The sequence below is a fragment of the Eubalaena glacialis genome, chromosome 19 (genome assembly GCF_028564815.1).
Source record: "Eubalaena glacialis isolate mEubGla1 chromosome 19, mEubGla1.1.hap2.+ XY, whole genome shotgun sequence".
NCBI classification, from domain to species: Eukaryota; Metazoa; Chordata; class Mammalia; order Artiodactyla; family Balaenidae; genus Eubalaena; species Eubalaena glacialis.
The window spans coordinates 43122709-43142316 of NC_083734.1; the positions used below are offsets into that span (position 1 = coordinate 43122709).

Consider the following 19608-nt stretch of genomic DNA (forward strand, 5'->3'; position numbering starts at 1 on the left):
AAGGGCCTCACCTACGGGGCGTCCCGGGCTCCTGCTCTGGTCTCTGAAGGCCAGGATCAGCGAAGTGCACGACACTCCAGCTAAGGGCTGAGAGGTGGTCAGGGGAAGAGGCGGGAGAAGGCCCTCTCCCTTTGGCCACTGGACTCCTGGCCAGGATTTCGGCCTCTCCCTGGCTGGCATGACTCTGCAGAGGTTGGGCTGCAAGAGGGCCGCTGGCTGCAAGGCAGATTTCTGGGCGAAGTGGGTGAATGGATTCGTGAGGATGATTCCAGCTGACAGGCACATGGGAGTCGTGGGAGAGACCAGGAACAGCAGGCTGCTGGCCGGCAGGGGAAACAGGTTCAGAACCAGGCCCAGCATGAGGGGCAGGAAGGGCCGGAACTTCTGCCTGGTTCCCGGGGGCGGCCACCAGAAGCATGCCCTGCACACATACCCTGCAGCCCAGGTTGGTAGCTTTGCCAGAGGGCTACACTCTGACCTCTTGAGGGCTGCCTGTTGTTTGGGTGAGTGTTTATGGGATGCCCTCTGTGTTCCCCGCACTGTGCTGGGGCCTGGAGATGTTCCAGTCTTACTCCTCACCCCCGCGGCCCCCAAGACTGAAACTGTCTTTTAGGCTGAGACAGACACGAAGTGAGCAGATGAGTGCTGTGGGTGCTACGTGGGACATGCCCCCAGGGGTACAAAGGAGAAAGGGCGATTCTACCTGGGGGTACCACGAAAGGCCTCCTGAAGGAGGGGGGCTGCCGTGAGCTTCGGAACAGGGGTGAGAGGAGAAGGGACCTCGCAGGCAGAGGTCACTGCATAAGCAAAGTAGGGAATGCTCTAATGGCTGGTACCATCTTCCCCACCTGAGCACTCGGGGCTGGACCCCAGGATGTGACTCTGAATAAGAGCATATTCAACTGTATGGATGTTTCTGGAGCGTGTGTGTGTGAGTGTGTTCAAAAGTCATTCATTAATTCATCAAATACTTACAGACAGCTTACGATGTGCGAGCTGCTGATTGGGGGTATTCATATTTTTATTTTTATTTTTTTTTCTATCGAAGTAGAGTTGATTTACAATGTTGTGTTAGTTTCAGGGGTACAGCACAGTGATTCAGATACATATATACATATATATATGTTCTTTTTCAGATTCTTTTCCCTTTTAGGTTGTTACAAAATATTGAATACTGAGTATATTTCCCTGTGCTATACAGTAGGACCTTGTTGTATTTTATCTTTTTTTGTATTTTTTCTTTATTGAGCTTTATTGAGATATTACTGACATATAACAAATGTAAATTTAAGGGGTACAGTGTGATGATTTGATACATGTATATATTGTGAAATGATCACCACAGTAAGGCTAGTTAACACCTCCATCCCCTCACATAATTCTGAGTGTATGTGTACAGATAACAGTTAAGATTTACTTTCTTAACAACTTTCAAGCGTATAAGGCAGTACTGCTAATTATAGCCACCATGCTGTGCATTAGATCCCTAGATCATATTTATCTTACAGCTGGGACTTTGTACCCTTTGACCGACATCTCCCCATTTCCCCTACCACCAGCCCCTGGCAACCACCATTCTACTCTCTATGTCTATGAGTTCACCTTTTTTAGATTCTGCATGTAAGTGAGAACATACAGCATTTGTCTGGGAATTTGTGTTTTTAAAAGGCAACAGAGCTGCCTGTCAGGAAAGAACTGTCTAGATAACTACATGCAGACAAGTTTGTCCAAGATAACAGCAGGCTTCATAGATGTGGGGATGGGCTCCTTTGAGAAGTGGGAGGGAGAGGTGAATTGACAGAAGTCAGGGAACGCTTCAGAGAAGTGACACTGAAGGTGGATCTTGGTGGATCTTGTCTCCCAGGCAGGGAGACAGCTAGAGCAGCTAGAGCAGTGGTCCCCAACCTTTTTGGCACCAGGGACCGGTTTCGTGGAAGAGAATTTTTCCACGGACTGGGGGGCTGGGGGAATGGTTTTGGAATGATTCAAGTGCATTACATTTATTGTGCACTTTATTTCTATTATTATTACATTGCAATATATAATGAAATAATTATACAACTCACCATAATGCAGAATCAGTGGGGTCCCTGAGCTTGTTTTCACTTGCCGCTCACTGATAGGGTTTTGATATGAGTCTGCAAGCAATTGATTTATTGTGGTCTCTGTGCAGTCAAACCTCTCTGCTAATGATAATCCGTATTTGCAGCCGCTCCCCAGTGCTAGCATCATCACCTCAGCTCCACCTCAGATCATCATGCATTAGATTCTCATAAGGAGCCCACAGCCTAGATCCCTCGCACACGCACTTCACAGTAGGCTTCGCGCTCCTATGAGAATCTAATGCCGCTGCCGCTGATCTGACAGGAGGCGGAGCTCAGGTGGTAATGCGAGCAATGGGGAGCGGCTGTAAATACAGATGAAGCTTTGCTTGCTAGCCCGCCGCTCATCTCCTGCTATGTGGCCTGGTTCCTAACAGGCCACGGACCAATACCAGTCAGTGGCCCGGAGGTTGGGGACCCCTGAGCTAGAGCAAATGCACCCAGGCCTGAGGCCATGGCTTTGCAGGAACAGCAGGCGGTGCTGGGCTGGGCAAGTGGCTGGCATGGCAGGAGGTGAGCAGGGGCTGCCTGTAAAGTCCTCAAAGCCAGGCTGGGCGTCTGGCCTTTGTCCTGAAGGTGACAGGCATCACTGAAGTGTTTTGAGCAGGAGTAGTTAGTGTTTTTAGAGGTCTCTGGTGAGGGGGAAGGGTAAGTCTTGGGGGTACATGAGAAGGAAGGGGGTAGGATGGTGGAACCAGATTCCGGGGTCTTTTCTGCAGGACTTGGTGACTGATGGGATGTGGGGCCGAGGGGAAGGGAGGTGCCAAGGATGACTCTGGCTTAGGGGATGCTGTGATGGACAGTTCCGTTATCAGAAAGGGGGCACTGAGAGGGAGGCAGGGGTGGGTGGGGAAGGCCATTCCTGTGACCAGAGGACTTGGTCCCACCCCTGCTCTCCTCTAACTCTGGCTTTTCAGGCCTTCCTTCCGGGCAGTGGTCCTTCCTTCTCTCCCCCACCCACCATCCCAGTGTAGAGAGAGCAGGTGGGGTGTGAGAAAAAGGACCACAGCACCAGACACTGGTGGCCACAGACAGGCTGCCCAGAGGGATGGGGTCCCCCTTCACTTGGCTTCCCTTTTCTCACACTCCTTATCCCCCGAGTACAGGGTAGTTTTGGGGGGTCACCAGGAGACACGATGCCTGGTACTCCCCCCCGAGATTGTTAAACAACACCTCCTAAGTCACTGGCCCTCCAGTCACCTGTCCTGCATCACCAGCCTTCCAGCCCTGCGCTGGCCCCGTGCAGGATGCCGGGATTCTGTACTGAGCAGTGCCGGGCATTCACGGTCTGGAGGGAAAGACAGCCACAGGGCCAGACCTTCCCCACCGCCATGCTAAGAGGAGTGAGCGGCACTGTGGGAGCATGGTGGGCCGGGGGGTGATGGCTGTGACTAGAGCAAGGATGTTGCATCCTCAGATTTCTGGGAACCCTGGAATCCCGGGGCTCCAGCGGAGAACCTGTGTTCCATTGGCCTGGTTATCTTTTTTTTTTTTTTTGGCCACACCAAGCGGCATGTGGGATCATAGTTCCCTGACCAGGGATCAGACCCGTGCCCCCTACATTGGAAGCACGGCGTCTTAACCACTGGACCGCCAGGGAAGTCCCTTGGCCTGGTTATCTTTGAATCTACTTCAGGTCATGACCCCCCAGCAAACCACCCCCCTTCATGGACTCTCCTGTCTCCTTGGCCCTCTGGGAGCTGAGGGTGGGAGAGGCAGCCCAATGCTAGCAACTTACCCCAGGGGTGAGGAGGTGGGGACCTCAGTCATGCGGAAGTCCTCTCGAGGAGACTGGACCAGAGCAGAGAGCCCTGAGGGCACGACTGACTGGGGCACCCTCCGGAAATGGAGAGAGTCACATCTACTTTCAGGAGGCTTGAGGCAAAGTGTGAGGAGCCCTTAACACACGGCTTTGTTCCTGGACACCTGAGATCTCTGTCCTGTGGCAGCCAGGAGGGCCGCCCGTTCCCTGGGAGGGCGCTGAAGTGCTGGGGGTGAGACGGCCCAGTCATGCCCCTTTGAGGCTCCCTTTCTGGGAGGCCTCCTGGAGCTGTCACTCTGATTAGGGGTCTGGGGGGCTGGCGCCTTGCACAGTGACAGGCCGTCACAGGCAGTGAGGCGGGATCCTGTCTGGAGGATCCTGTCCCTGAGGCCGTCTGCGGGAGGGAGATATGGGGGGCGGCTCTCCCCTCTCTGAGCTTCCTCACCAATGCCTGCGTCAGAGGCCTCCTTACTCAGCCTCACCCAGCTGCCCCCCATGAGTCAGCCCGGGACACCTAGGAAGGGGAAACAGCACAGGATGGGGAAACAGCAGGAACCCCACCCTTCCCCAGCCCCTCCTCCAGATCATTCCCCCACCTGCCCTCCTCCTGATCTGTCTCCCACACAGCAGACCCTTTCATCCTTCAGGAATGAGCCATCTTTCACCCAACCTGCCCCCCATGGGAGGTGTGGGCCCCAGGAACCTCCGCCTCAGCGTGGCTGAACTCAATGACCCTATTGACCATCACACACACACACACACACACACACACACACACACACACACACGCGCGTGCACGCACGTACCCCTAAACAATTTTAGGTAGTTCTTGAACATCTGCAGAGAGAAAGGTTTGCTGGCTCAACCCTCCTACCTCCAACCTCTAGTGTGGATGTTGGGCCAGCACCGGGCTTGGGGGACGGACACCTGGACCTGGACCTTGGGGAAAGAGCTGTGACCTACCCCCAGGGCCAATGAGCATGTGCTTAGGAGATGAACTGTTTGCAAAGCACTTCCACAAGCAGCACAGCATTCCCTCCTCACCCAGCCATCCCCGGGCGTAGATGATTGGCATTCAGCCCTCACTTTAGAAACTGAGATACTAGAACTCGGAGATTGTAAGCAACAGGCCTAAGGCCACAGCCAGGTTCAGATCCCAGCATCTCTGACTCTAAATCCTGTCTCTCACGTGCCCTCCCCACCTTGCTGCTGAGGAGAGCAGCATACATTAAGAGAGATAGAGCCTTAATGTTTCAGGAATGGGGAGGAGGGATGGCCCAGCGCAGGCAGACCAGCTCCCAGGACAGGCAATTCAAGTGCTCAGAACCCATGCCTTGGTGTCCTCAACTGAAAAATGGGGAGATGCCAGCCATCTCCCGCTCTGCTTAGGCTGGCTAGGGACAGGGAGGGGAGCCTTCTAAATCCAACTGGTTCCTCCCCCTCTCTCTTGGCAGGACTGACCCGGCTGCCCAATTCAGGGCGCATCCCCTGTCCCCCACCATTGCAACATGACACCAGAGGGGAGAGAAGGAGATTTCAAAAATGACTTAAGCTCCGGCTTACCGAAATGGTCAGAGGGGACTTGGGTGGGGAGCACAGGGTAGACACTAAGGGGGACAAGAAAGCGGAGATGGAGTCAGACTATATTGGATTTCAGGGCAAAGACGGCTGCAGCTGTACCAGACACCCCTGTGCCTTTGGGGATGGGAAGGCATCAGAGTGGCAGATGGAGGCTGTCCCCTGCCCTGCGCCCTCAGACCTCTCCTAGATCCCGTTCTAATCAGTCCCTCCATCTCCTCTCCTAGTCTTTGACTGCAGAAGCCTCTGGCTGCATTCTGAGCCCCAGATATCAAAGACCTTGAGCTTGGGTCACACCTGAGTCACTGGCTTGATGAGCTCCTCACCCTCCACTCCCCGCGGATGGATTAATTTCAGGCCCATCAGGAGGCCCCGGAAGCCCTCCAGCCTGTCCCCCCATGGCTTCAGTATCTCCCTGGGTTTCCAGTTCCTCCTCAGTGCCCCTCCCAACCCATCCCGAGGCCTCTGGATGCATGTTTCACCTTGGCTCCCCCAAGGCCACTAAGAAGTTCTTGCGGTCTAACCAGTGCCTCCTGCAGTTCTCCTTAAGTGGCAGGTGATGGAGGTGCCCTTACTCTCCCTGGACAGCACCCCCTCACAGATGTGAACCTGACCATCAGCACCTCCCCCCAGGGGCCACCAGGAAAGGCAAGGCTGTCTGGGTGGAAATTAGGGGGCTTAGCTCAGATCCCTGCCCCCGCAGAAGACAAAGGTTCCGTCTGTGTCTCTGGGTGGGTTAATTAGCTCTGGGCTTGAGTTTCCTTCCTCTCCCCACACCAGCAAGTCCTTCCCTCCCCCGAGAGCCTCTTCCTAACAAACCTGTTTTCAGGGGCTGCTGCCGCCACCCCCTCCCCAGACCTTCTTTGCAGCTTGAGAACTGGCTGCTCCAGAGATTACGGGTTATTGTCTGGTGGAGACAGGATGCTGAGGGGGTGGGGGGCTAGCGCTGGGACCCGGGCTTGGAATGCGAGACTGGATCCAGCTGTTGCTTGGCTGTCTCCTCTCCCGCATTCCACCTCCCTCCCGGCACCAGCTGCTCAGGTGAGTTAGGGGCCCGCAGGTTTCAGGAAGAGGAGGGGGAGGAAGGAGCCACATCAGAAGAGAAAAGATGGGTGGGAGGGAAGGGTGCGGGCAGATGAGGGGTGTCAGAAGTTCTAGGTGATCAGATGAACACCCCTTCCCCACTTCCTGGCATTGCCCAGGTAGCAGGTCCGGCAGTCCAGGTACTGAACTGCAAGCCACCTGCGCTCCCTTCCCCCTCTCTGAGCCTCGGTTTCCCCTGCAGCAAAAGGAGGTAAATAAAAGGGGATGGGGGCAGAGGATAAGTAAGGCTAGATAGGAGAACGGGGCCCCTGCGGCAGCAAGCCCTGAGGCAGGGCTTCAAAGTTCAGAAGAAGAATTTTCTGGCAGGCAGAGAAGGGGCTGGAAGCACCTCCTGTCCTGGAGGCCTCTGTGGGCAGAGTCAACTCTTCGCTTCAGTATAAGAGGCACTAGGCCCCCCGACACCCTCCCCCTGTCCCCATACCTTCGGGGAAGAAGTGCCCTGTTCTTTCCACCGGTGGTTCGGATGGGGAAACCAGGGAACAGGCAGCGCCTTCCTGGCGAGGGGAGACAGGGCCCGGTAACCGTGGCTTCCCAGCAGAAGCAGGAGCCCCTCCCTCGCACCCTCCCTGCCTGTCCCTCCACTCCCCCACCCCTTCCCTCTGTCACTCTCTGGCTGGGTTTCATTTGCTCCTCACTCACTCCTGCCCTCAGCGGTTCCTCCAAAGGCAGAGAATGCTCTTGGGTGAGTGCTGAGGACGCCTGAGCTGGGGGGTTGGGGAGGGGGCTTCGAGCCGAGGGTGGGCCTCTCCCCTATCCCCTGCCCTATCCTTTTCCTCCTGTTGTCGCCCCCACCAAAGTTGTCTGTTTAGAGGCTCCAGTAGCCAGCTGACTCTTGGTACCTTTTCCCAAGTTCAAGGATGGGCAGGGGGAGCCCCCACTCTGGCCGGGAGCAAAGGTGGGGCAGGGGTGGCAGGAATGGTCGGGAATCTGGAGGTCAGCCTGCAGGAATGAGGCTGCTGCACTTTGGGGCAGGTGTGCGTCATCCGAGGAGCCCGCCACAAAGGTTCCTTGTATCAAATCATACCTTCAACTGCCTCTAAGGGGCTGCCTGGAGGAGCAGGGGTGGGGGGTTAGAGGCAGTTGTTAATGCAGCAGAGAAGGAGAGAGCCAGGCGACCGCTGAGGTCCAGCCACCGCGCTGGCGCTGGGGTCAACATCAATGCCCCCCGTGCTTTGTTCGTGGTCTCCTGGCTCACCTCCCCACACAGGGGTTGCCTGGTCCTTTTTGAGGGGAACAACCATTACCCTTTAAGGATTTGGAGGATCCCCTTCCACAAGGGCAAGGGCTGGAGGCCGTGGGGCTGGGAGCAGAGTTCCTCTTGTGACTGGGCTCGGGGGTCTTCCTCAGGTGCAGGGAGGGCGGGAGTCTGGAGCGTCAACGCCTCCACAGTGCTGGCCAGCCCAGGGTGGGTTGGGGGCGCTGGAGAATGTGGGGAGGAATCCTAATCCTAGCGGGGAGTGAGCAAGCTGGGGTCTTGGTTCAACCTCTCATTCCCTGCCTTTGGCTCTCTCTCCCTCCTGGACTCCCTTTCTTCACAGAGTTTTGGTTTTATTTGTGATAGAAACGGCAGCTTTACTATTTGTGTGTGTGTGTGTGTGTGTGTGTGTGTGAGCGCGCGTGCATGCCTGCCTTGGGGAGGACCCTACCATCTGCCCCTATGACTCGAGGCGGGGGTGGGAGGGGGACTCTGGGTTTGGCTCCACGAGATTGTGTGTATGTCAGATGCATTTAATTTTGTAAGGGGTGTGTGTGTTTCTGTATATGGATCTTTGTGTACGTGCACCTCTCTTTGTGATGTTGTGTGCCACTGCATGCCTGTTGTTCTGTATTGTCTGTATGTGCATCTGTAGGAGTCTGCGTGTCCTCGTGTGTCTGTCCCTCTGGGTATATATGATCTGGGTGTGTCTTTGTTGCTCTTGCCTGTCTGTGTGTTCATGCATGCTCATGCGTGGCCTGTGTGCCCGCCCCTTGGCCAGCAGGGGTATCTGTCTGTCTCTGTGTGGGTACCACCTCCGTATGTACACACATCAGTGTGCATAGATGGTCTCACCATGGGGAGATGTATGTGAGTGTGTGCCTTGGTGTCTGTCCCTGTCACTATCTGTGTGGATGCCTGTGGACCTCAGGGTGTGTGTCCCTGTGCCCTTTCGTGTGTATCTTTCCCAGTGGTGGCAAAACAGCAGGACGTAGTTTCCCCGGATTCTCTCCCTTGGATGGTAGGCAGGGTGATGTTATTTCATGAGACACCTGCTCTGCACCCCTGCCCTAGTCTCTGTTGGACCCCTGGGGGTGGCCTTTTCTCCGTCACTCAGTCTGGTTTATTCCTGTTTGATCAGAGTAACAACCCACCCTCTTGAGGCAGCCACCCAATGAGCCCTGGGTCCCGGCTGTGGACCCCTGGCCAGGGGTGGGGAGGGACTGCTCTGAGACACTTAGCCAGGGTGGCTGTTCTGTTGCAAGATGCTACCCGAGAAGACCCCCCAACACACACCTGACCGTTTTGTGGGTGCAGAATTCTAGACCCGTCAGGCTGTGTGGTGCCATCCTGGGACAGGGGTGGGGGCTGCAGTGTCTCCCTTCATCTGAGTGTACCCACAAGCCAAGTAGCCACACGTGTGTGTGCATGTGCCATGACTCGTGCGTCATCCCAGCGGCCCTGGGGGCCAGGGCTCACAGTGAATGTCAGAGGCAGATGGTGGGCGGCTCAGAGCAGCGCTGCATGAAGGGGGCTGCGGGGAGCTCCCAGCCACCACTGGAGAGGCCCTGACCTCAACGTGTGCCTTAAGCCTTGAGTGGGAGAGGAGTGTACCCAGTTGTGCGGGGGCTGGAAGGCATTACCGGGTGACTTTGTGCTGACCGGAAGGGGAGACTGGGTCACCAAGTGCCCTGCACCCCCTGTGCAAACGGCCTCCACACCCAGCACCTCATTTGGTCCTCAGACCCATTCCTGTCCTGCCCCTTCCTCCTTACCCGGCTGTAATTCCCACTTCACAGGTGAGAAAACCGAGGCTAAGTGCTGGGCTGCCAAGGCCTCAGACTTTGATGTCGTTACTGGAGCTCCACTGCAGGCCTCCAGGTCTGGGAGGGTGGGGTACCACCCACATTCCTCCTGCAGGGAAACCCACACAGGGGTGAGGGTCTCCTGGGCGTCTGAGAGTTCTAGGAAGAGGTCACTCCTCCCACCCACCCCATTTCTGTCATCCCCCTTACAAATAACTCATTAGATTAAAACACTCATTTCCCGGGAATTCCCTGGTGGTCCAGCAGTTAAGACTCTGCGCTTTCACTGCCGAGGGCCTGGGTTCAATCCCTGGTCAGGGAACTAAGATCCCACATGATTTTCCAGCTCACCCACCTCCTGAGGTTCCCCATGAGGCCGGAAGGTCAAAATCCCCAGCATTCACTGTAGAGCTTCCATACCTCTGTTCTACCTTGAGCTCTGAGAACCTGCACTCGACTTTGAACTTCACAGTGGTTCCCGATGGCTCTGCCGTTCCCACTGCTGAAATGCCCTTCGCCTGGTAAAATCTCACTGACCCTTTTGTGAAACCTAATTGCCTCTCCAGGCTGATGACCTTCAGCTGACCGCCTGCTCCTCTGTGATCCCAAAGCATTTTGTTCATCACTCTCGCTCGGGGCACTTGCCAGAGTGTAGCCTCCTTAGCGCTCCGCCTGTTTGGCTCTCACCAGTCAGCTCTCACCTGTGAGCTCCTCTAGGAACCCACGGATACCTGTGGTGAATGAATGACCACTGTCCCTCCCGCTGGCGGGGAGCATCCTTCCTGCGGTCTAACCTGAGTTGCTCCTGCTGCAGCGCACGCGGTGGGGAGGGTGAGAGCGACGCCGGGCTAAGGGTGCGCCGGTCCAGAGCGGCGGCAGGTGGGCGCGGCCGGCCGAGCCCCGGGGGCGCCGCCGCCCTGCCCGCGACCCCGACCCGCGCCGCCGCTGGCGCCTCTTCGCCCCGGTTACCGCTAGTGGCTGCTGTCGCTCAGTGGAGCCCAAGGAGACCGCGGCCAGAGCGTCCACCGCGCAAGATGGTGGCTCCCGAGACTCCGTGAGTGCGTGCGCGCGGGGGCCGGGGAGGGGAGGGGAGGGGACCGGGCGGGGCGCCCCCTCCAGGAACCTCCAGGCAGGGGGCGGCCACAGGGGCTGGGGGTCCTGCGGGAGAGGCGGCACGGCGCGGGCGGCACCCATCGGAGAGCTCCTGCACCACGCGCCCCCCAGAGGAAGTTCCCCAGCCCTCCGCATCCAGGCCCCGGGAGGATGGGCAGGGGTGTGCAGGGAGCCCCTACCTCACCTACCTGGGCTGCCAGGGGAGGGGGCGCCTGCCCCTACTCTGCCAGGAGCGTGGACTCCTCTTAGTGGGGTCCCGAAAGTAGGAGACCCAAAGAAGCCTGGGGAGGGGACTGGGGACCCCCATCCTGGGGCCATATAGACACTGTTTGAGGCTTATGTGCAGGGGTGGAGTGGGGACCACCGGCCAACACACATCGCCCCAGGAGCCCCTCAAGAGTCACGTCTTACATCCCGCCCCACCCAGCCCGGTTCCCTCAGGTTGAGGTAGGAGAATGTCAATGGCTTTTGCCTGGTCTTTTAGAGCAGCGCTGTTCAATAGAACTTTCTGGGATGATGCATATGTTTTCCATCTGGGTCATCTAGTACAATAGCCACTAGCCACACACGGTTATTGAGAACTTGAAGTGTGGCTCGTGCGGCTGAGGAACTGAATTTTTAAAAATTTAAAATTCTGGGGAATTCCAAGGCGGTCCAGTGGTTAGGACTCTGTGCTTCCACTGCCGAGGGCATGGGTTCGATCCCTGGGCGGGGAACTAAGATCCCTGCAAGCCATGTGGTGTGGCCATAAAAATAAATAAAATAAAATAAAATTCTGATTAATTTTAAACAGCCACATGTGGCTGGTGGCTACCCTATTGGACAGGACAGTTTCAGAATCTCCATCTTCCCAGGGCTCCTCCCTCCCTACACTTTTGTTCTTTTCTCAAAAACCCAGAAGGGTGTCACCTTGACTTTGCACCTCCTCTCCATTCTAAGACCCTTTGGGTGGTGGGCTGGACAAAGTCACAGAATCACAGGACCTTAGGAGGAAAGGATGTCAAAGGCAGCTGTTTTAGCCACCCAAAAGGTGCCCAGGGGCCCACTCCATTGCTCTCTCTGCCTGAGAGCTTGTGCTTCCTGACTCATTTACTCCTCAAATTTTGTGGAGCACCTGCTGGGGGCCAGCCATGGTTCCCTTCTCTGGAGTCCAGAGAGGAACAAGTAAATTACCTTACCTGCCCTCAGGGAATTTTCCGGGGGAGAGGGGCGGACAGCAAGAGCGCAAGCAATAGAGCTACACAGAAATAAGCAGGTCTGTAAACTTTGGGGAGTGCGCTGGAGGGAACAAACAGGGGGTAGTGACAGAAAATAAGAGGACTTGCTGGGGAAGGATAATTAGAGAAGCCTCCCCTGAAGAGGTCATTATGCTAAGACCAGAGGGAAAGTGGACTAGGCAAAGTGTTGGGAGGGAGGGTGGGAACATTCCAGAAGAAGGCGCAGCATGTGTAGAGGTTCTGGGGATGGGGCTCTGGCACTCTGCAGGAACTGAGAGAAGACCAGTGGAGCTGGATGGGGAGGGAGGCACAAGTGGCTCCCAGAGAGGTCAGCAGTGCCTGGGCATTTGGTAGCTCTTGAAAGGGATTCTGGCGCTGGCCTCAGAGCAATGGGCAGTCATGGAGGGATTTTAAGCTGTATGTTTTTTTTTTAATTAATTAATTAATTTATTTTTGGCTGTGTTGGGTCTTCGTTTCTGCGCGAGGGCTTTCTCCAGTTGCGGCGAGCGGGGGCCACTCCTCATCGCGGTGCGCGGGCCTATCACTGTCACGGCCTCTCCCGTTGCGGAGCGCAGGCTCAGTAGCTGTGGCTCACGGGCTCAGTTGCTCCGCGGCATGTGGGATCCTCCCAGACCAGGGCTCGAACCCGTGTCCCCTGCACTGGCAGGCGGACTCCCAACCACTGCGCCACCAGGGAAGTCCCAAGCTGTATGTTTTTAAAAGCCCCCTCTGGCTACTGAGAGTCTCTGACCCGAGACAGGGGTAAGAGTGGAGACCCAGAGTGCCATCAGGAAGCAACTGCCATAGCCCAAGCAAGAGATGATGGTGGCCTGGACAAGGATGGTGGCAGTGGCATGGAGAGGAGGAATGAGTTAGAGGTAGATCGTAGAGGTGGAATCAACAGGACCTGTGGACAGACCAGGTCCTGATGCGGAAGAGAGTGGGGGTTGGATGGCCAGTTTTCTGGCCAGAGCACCTGGGTGGGAGAAAGGGCCATTTTCCTGAGTGGGGCAGCCTGGGAGAGGAGCATATTTTGTAGGGACAGATACAGGAGAGATCTGTTTAGAAGAGCCAGGAAGGCAGTTGGATGGAAAGGTGTGGTGCCCAGAGGAGTGTCCTGTAGAGATGGTTCTGAACTCTTTGGACAGTTTGAGATAGGGAAGAAGAGGATGAGATGACATCAGAGGAGTGGCTGACGGGAGCAAGGAAAACCAGGGGATGTGGTGTCCTGGAAGGCAAGAGAAAAGTGTGTTTCAGGAGGGTGTGATGAGCAGTACCAATGGCCACTCAGAGTCCAGGGGAAGAGGACCAGCAAGGTTCACCCACTTCTGGCAACACGGAGTGCTTCTCCTTATACTGAGTGGGCTGCCCGTGGAATTCTACTGATCTGCCCTTACTCTACCTACCTACTAAGTGCCAGGTTCCACACAGGGTGCTGGGTATAATATCAGGTGGGCAAGACAGTCACTGCTTTCTCAGAATTTAGAATCAGCTAAACCAACAGCCTCAGAAACAGGAAGTTGTTGGGACTTCCCTGGCGGTCCAGTGGTTGGGACTTCGCCTTCCAATGCAGGGGGTGCAGGTTCGATCCCTGGTCAGGGGAGCTGGGATCCCGCATGCATGCCTCGCGGCCAAAAAACCAAAACAGAAGCAATATTGTAACAAGTTCAGTGAAGACTTTGAAAATAGTCCACATCAAAAAAAATCTTGAAGAAACAGGAGGTTGTTTCATATAGCCAAAATAATCCTTTTGTTCTTTTAAACAACCAGCTTTTGCTGAGAGCCATCTGCGTGCCCAGTCCTGTACAGGGACTTAGAGGTACAAAAATGAACAAATGTGATCTTGACCTTCCAGGAACCAAGTACAGAGATACGTAGAGCATCCCTGCGTTCACCATATTGTGTTACAAAGACTCATACACGGGGAATTATGGGAGAATAGAGGACAGGTACCAGCCCAGGTTGCGGGGGGATCAGGGTGGCAGAGGGGATGCCTGAGCTGCTCTCCGGGAATGAATGGGAAATAGCCAGGGAAAGAGGAGGGATGGGGAGTTCCAGGCACAGGGGATGGAGGCAGGAGCAAAAATAACAGTAATGTGTGTGGGGCATGGTAAGCCTTTGGAGCTGGCTGAGCAGACAGGAGTGGGGAGGCTCTGGAGGTGTCCAGAGGCTGGGGGGTTCTCGCTGGCTTATGGTGAGGTATGTAGACTTAGGCAATGGGACACCACCAAAGAGGCGGAAGCAGGGCAGTGACACAGTGGGATCTGTGTGTGGCCTTGCTCTCTGGCTGTTACGTGAGGTATGAATGTGGGGGAACAAATGCAGAGGCGGAAGCCGCTGCGTAATCCAGGTGAGACGGTGCAGGCCAGGGTCTCAGCATGGCCTGTGGCATCAGGAGGACTTGGGTTCTAATTCCACCTCAGCCACTTACTGATTGGCAAACCTTGGGCAAGCAACTTAAAGCTCCCGAGCTTCAGTTTCGTCCTGTCCAAACTGAGGATGATACCATTCTCAGAGAGTACTTGCGAGAGTAATCTTGGTCTCCTGATGGAGTCACCGCAATCCTCAGCACAGGGCCTGAGTCAGTTCGCACTTGGTAAATGGTAGTTACCGCTGTTGTTATCAGTAAACATGGAGAGGAGGGGCAGGTGTGAGAGATAATGAGGAAGCAGAGGTGGCAGGTCTTGGCCATCAACTGGACGTGGCCGTGGGGTCCTGAACTCCTCATCCTCGCCTCGCACCTGGGGTGGTGGTGGAGTGAGGGAGGTAGAGGCAACCAGCTGGCTGCCTTTAGTCTGGAATCCAGCCCCCGCTTCTGGGCTACCCTTCCCAGAACCACACAACTGGTGTGTGTGTGAGTGTGCCCATGCGTGTGTTTAGAGAAGGGGGCTGCAGAGAACACAAATCCCATTCCTCAGTCCTGTGGCTCTGGGAGCTCAGCTTCGTGCTAACTTCCTTCTGATGACACAAATGACTGTGGCCTGATGGCACCAGTTATTCTTCAGGCGAGGAGCCAGGATTCAGCCACGAGTTATTCGTGAGCCCTGAGAACCACTGTCTGTCTCGGGATTATAAAATGTGGTTGCATTGATGGTGCTAGTCTTTCCAGCTCTGAGTTTTGACATGCTTCAGCAGTCAAAGCAATCGATGCCTTGTCCTGGATAGAGGGAGACCCTTAGAGGGGGCTGGAGCCCCCATACCTCTACCCACTTTGGATAACACTTTATGGCCCACTCCCAGTAGCCCTTCCCCATTGGGTCCAGTCCACCCCTCGCCCGGGGAGCCCTCTGTGGGCAGTGTGAACCCCCAGTGGACGCCTAACACCTCTCCCTTGTCTCTTTCACCTCCAGTCTCCCACCAGCGGAGTGGAAATAAACTTTCCGGGCTAAGTTAGATGGATGGTCCCCTCCTGCCTCCCCACCGACTCCCCTTGTCAAAGGAGGTGCTTCGGTGTGCGGGGCAGGCTGGGGGGGCAAGAGCATTTGGGTGGGGGTTGGGGGCGCCCTGCCCCTCGAGCAGGAATGGTGCCCCCGGGGAAGAAACCAGCCGGAGAGGCTTCCAATTCCAATAAGAAGTGCAAGCGTTACTTCAACGAGCACTGGAAAGAGGAGTTCACCTGGCTGGACTTTGACTACGAGCGGAAGCTGATGTTTTGCCTCGAGTGCCGCCAGGCCCTGGTGCGGAACAAGCACGGCAAAGCGGAGAACGCCTTCACTGTGGGCACCGACAACTTCCAGCGCCACGCCCTGCTGCGCCACGTGACCTCGGGGGCCCACCGCCAGGCTCTGGCCGTCAACCGGGGCCGGCCCACTTTTGAGGGCCAGGCTGAGGGTGGAGGGACCTGTCCGGGCCTGGTGACCACCCCCAGCTTCAGGGGTGTCAAGGTGGAAGCAAACCCGGCCAAGGTGGCCGTGCTGACCACGGTGTACTGCATGGCCAAGGAGGACGTGCCTGACGACCGCTGCTCTGCCCTGCTCGAGCTGCAGAGGTTCAACCTGTGCCAGGCGCTGCTGGGCATGGAGCACGGCGATTACTACAGTCCCAGGAGGGTGAGGGACATGCAGGTGGGTGGCAGCCAGGGCTGTGGGGGCGGGATTGAGGAGGGAAAACATCGAGCCATCTGGGCATGGCACCAGCATGCCAGGCCCCCGGGCAGCAGCCAAAGCACTTCATTCACACCTTCGCCCATCAGAGCCTTCACTGAGGGCGTACTAGGTGCCAGGCCCCTGGCCGGCTCCTGGGTGCCCAACAGTGAAGAGGCCGGACCAGGCCCTGTCCTCAGGGGCTCAGGTCCGCTCCCCTCACTACCTAGGTCAGAGGTTGCAAACTGGTGGCCTGGGAGCTTGATTGGCCCACAGATGTGTTTTGGTGGTTTTTCACAGTGTTTTTAAGAAAAATTAGTCTCCAAGATAAACAAAAACAAAAACAACAAAAAAACAAGAGATTACATATAAAAATGTGGATTTGTGACTTCTACTGAAAAGCTAGGTCCTGTGCAGTCAGGGCATGAAGTTCTGGAGTTGGAGAGCAGGGCATGGGCTTCCCCATTCCCTTTGGTTTATCCCTGGCCCACTTCAAGGTCAATATCACCCATGTGGCCCCTGGGGGCATGCATATTGCAGCTCTGTCCTAGGCACTGGCTGTATGAGTCCTGGGGGCTGGTAAGGGGGTGGGGGAGTTGGATCTCATCCCCCAGAGAGATGACAAACAGCACACAGCTGGGGCCCTGTGTAACTGGTAGGGAGTCAACGTGTCTATCAGTTAATCCCTGAGCAGCACAGCAGAGGGAGACCCCCAGGAATAAGGCTGACAGGGGCAATGCTGTAGAAAAACACACACACACAAAACGCTGTAGAATCTTTATGGTTCCTAAAGCATTTTTTACGCTTATAAGTACAACAACACAAAATTACATCGATGGGAATTCCCTGGCGGTCCAGTGGTTAGGACTCCGTGCTTTCACTGCTGAGGGCCCGGGTTCAATCCCTGGTCAGGGCACTAAGATATGAGTCACAACAACCTTTTGAGGAGCTTGGGGGCAGGTATTAGCCTTGTTTTAGAGCTGAGGAAACAGAGGTGAACAGCGAGGTGAAATGATTTGCCCAAGGTCACACAGTCAGTAAGTGGCAAAGCTAGGATTAGTCCGATCCCAGGCCTGTGCTCTTTCTATCACCCCACCCTGCCTGCCTCCCCTTCTCAGGACAAGCCTAACCCTGTCCTCCCTCCCTTTCTTTCCCTGGCTGTCCCAGGTGGCCATTGCCAGTGTCTTGCACACAGAGGCCTGCCAACGCCTGAAGGCATCCCCGTATGTGGGCCTGGTGTTGGACGAGACCAGGGACTGGCCTGAGTCCCACAATCTGGCCTTGTTTGCCACTTCGGTGTCCCCCTGCGATGGACAGCCTGCCACCACCTTCCTGGGCAGTGTGGAGCTACAGGAAGGCGAGGCCACCGCTGGCCAACTCCTGGACATTCTGCAGGCTTTCGGCGTGTCTGCATCCAAGCTGGCCTGGCTCAGCTCAAGCCTCCCCAGTGACCGCCTGGGGAGCGTGGGCCCGCAGCTCCAGGCCGCCTGCCCACTGCTCATGGAGCTACACTGCCTCCCCGGCCGGACAGATCCCAAGCCCCCTGCCTACCTAGGTGAATATGAAAGTGTGCTGGATGCCCTATTCCGCCTCCACGGTGGCCCCAGTTCCCACGTGGTCCCTGAGCTCCGGGCGGCACTGGACCTTGCAGCTATTGACTTGGCAGGACCACGGCCAGTGCCCTGGGCCTCCCTGCTGCCTGTGGTGGAAGCAGTGGCTGAGGCTTGGCCTTGCCTGGTACCCACACTGGAGGCCTCTGCCCCAGCCTCACCTACAACCAGGGCACTGGCCCTTGCCCTGCGCCAGTTCACCTTTGTGGCCTTCACCCACCTCCTGCTGGATGCTCTGCCGTCCGTGCAGAAGCTCGCCCTTGTCCTGCAGCCAGAAGAGCCGGACTTGGCCTTGCTGCAGCCGCTGGTGACGGCAGCTGCAGCCTCCCTCCAAGCGCAGCGCAGCTCAGGTGGGGCGCGTCTCCAGGGCTTCCTGCAGGAACTGGCAACCTCCAGCCCTGACTTGGGCCGTGGCCGCTGCACCTACCGCGGTGTGGAGCTGGTGGGCTACTCCGAGGCTGCGGTCCAGGGCTTGGAGCGGCTGCGGGGGGCCTTCCTGGACTCCATGCGGAGGGGGCTGCGGGACTCCTACCCCGGGCCCTCGCTGGACGCCGTGGCCGCCTTGGCGGCGATTTTCGATCCCCGCCTCTACCCGCAGGCACCCGAGGAGCTGGGCGCGCACGGCGAGGGGGCGCTGCGCGTCCTGTTGCGCGCCTTCGCCCCCGCCGTGGTGCGCCAGCGGGCACTGGGCGACTTCGCGCTCTTCAAGCGCGTGGTGTGCAGCCTGGGGCGGCTGGGCCCGCGGGCCCTGTGCGCCAAGCTGGCGTGCGCGCGCTCTGAACTGCACGAGCTCTTCCCCGACTTCGCCGCCCTCGCCTCCCTGGCCTTGGCGCTGCCCGCGGGCGCCGGCCTCCTGGACAAGGTCGGCCGCAGCCGGGAGCTGCGGTGGTGGGGGCCGGGCGGGGCGGGGGAAGGCCGGGGCGGCCCCGCGGTGAAGATCGCGGTGGATGGGCCGCCGCTGCGCGAGTTTGACTTTGCGCTGGCGGTGGAGTTCCTAGAGAGTGGGTGGGGCGAGGGGCTCCTGGGCTCGCAGCTCACGTGAGGGCGGCCTCCTCTCCTCTGTCCAGCCAGCGCGGGGCCCTAGGCTCTCTAAGGGCCAAGCCGGACTTGACTGTGCTGCACCCAAGCTGACCTACTAGCTGTGGCCTCCCACCCACCTTCCCCGTGCTTCCTGTGCTCCACGCTGAGTAGTAACCCGACCCCGTGGGCTGTGGAGGAGGGGCTGGATCGGGGGGGCGGGGCTCGGGCCAGTGGGCAGAAGTGCTAGGGTCTGGGGCACCCTAAATATCACTCCTGACCTTTCCAGAGTTTGGTGAGAGTAGCTCACCCCTTACCCTCTGAACTCAGCCCAAGTTTTGGTCCTAGAAAAGTTGAGGGTTTATTGGTTGGAGGGAGGAAGACCGGGTCTGCACAATTCAGGGGTTGAAGGAGAGGAGACTGGGTCCTTGACTGTTGGCCCCCACTTCTAGCAACATCTCTTCAGATGTGACTGGAGAGCAGATGACCGCCCTTGTTTTTGACACACAGCACAGCACCCTCTCTGTGCACAAGCTAACAGTTCAAGGGAAGTGGTGGTGCCCTCCTCACCAGTAGGCTGCCTGAGGCTTTTCTGTATATGGCTGTGTATATCGACATACACATCTATAAATGTAAAATAAATCTATCCTATTTTTCACAGTGTTAATACACGAAATCTAAAAGGACTTCTTTTGGTTTTGTAATGACAGGGTCCAAAAAAGTCCCAGGTGGACTAAATTTATTTCTAATTTTTTTCTTCCTCAAAGTCTGGTTGCTCTCTAAGTTCCTAGCCTTCCCCTGCCCTTGCCTCAGACTTTTTTTTTTTTTGCCACGCCGGGATTTTAGATTTTAGTTCCTCGACCAAGGATTGAACCCGGGCTCTCGGCACAGAGTCCTAACCACTGGACTGCCAGGGAATTCCCAACAGATTTTTTTTTTTTCTTGCCCACTGCTTGGCTTGTGGGATCTCAGTTGCCCGACCAGGGATTGAACTCGGGCCCCTGCCTCAGACCTTTAAGACCA

General features: G+C 56.7%; 2 protein-coding genes across 2 annotated transcripts in view; both read left to right on the plus strand.

The window, feature by feature from the left end:
• Positions 1-358: 358 nt before the first annotated feature.
• The window catches only part of ZNF385C (zinc finger protein 385C), a 29856-nt gene continuing 10606 nt past the window's right edge, over positions 359-19608 (plus strand). Inside the window, exons 1-2 of the mRNA XM_061176923.1 lie at positions 359-445; positions 10522-10600. Of these exons, the coding sequence (XP_061032906.1) occupies positions 359-445; positions 10522-10600 (166 nt within the window). The remainder of the gene's footprint in view (positions 446-10521; positions 10601-19608) is intronic.
• On the plus strand, positions 15398-18773 carry C19H17orf113 (chromosome 19 C17orf113 homolog). The gene is made up of 2 exons (XM_061174875.1): positions 15398-15940; positions 17126-18773. Exons 1-2 carry the CDS (start codon positions 15398-15400, stop codon positions 18608-18610), a joined length of 2028 nt encoding a protein of 675 aa, XP_061030858.1. The 3' UTR covers positions 18611-18773.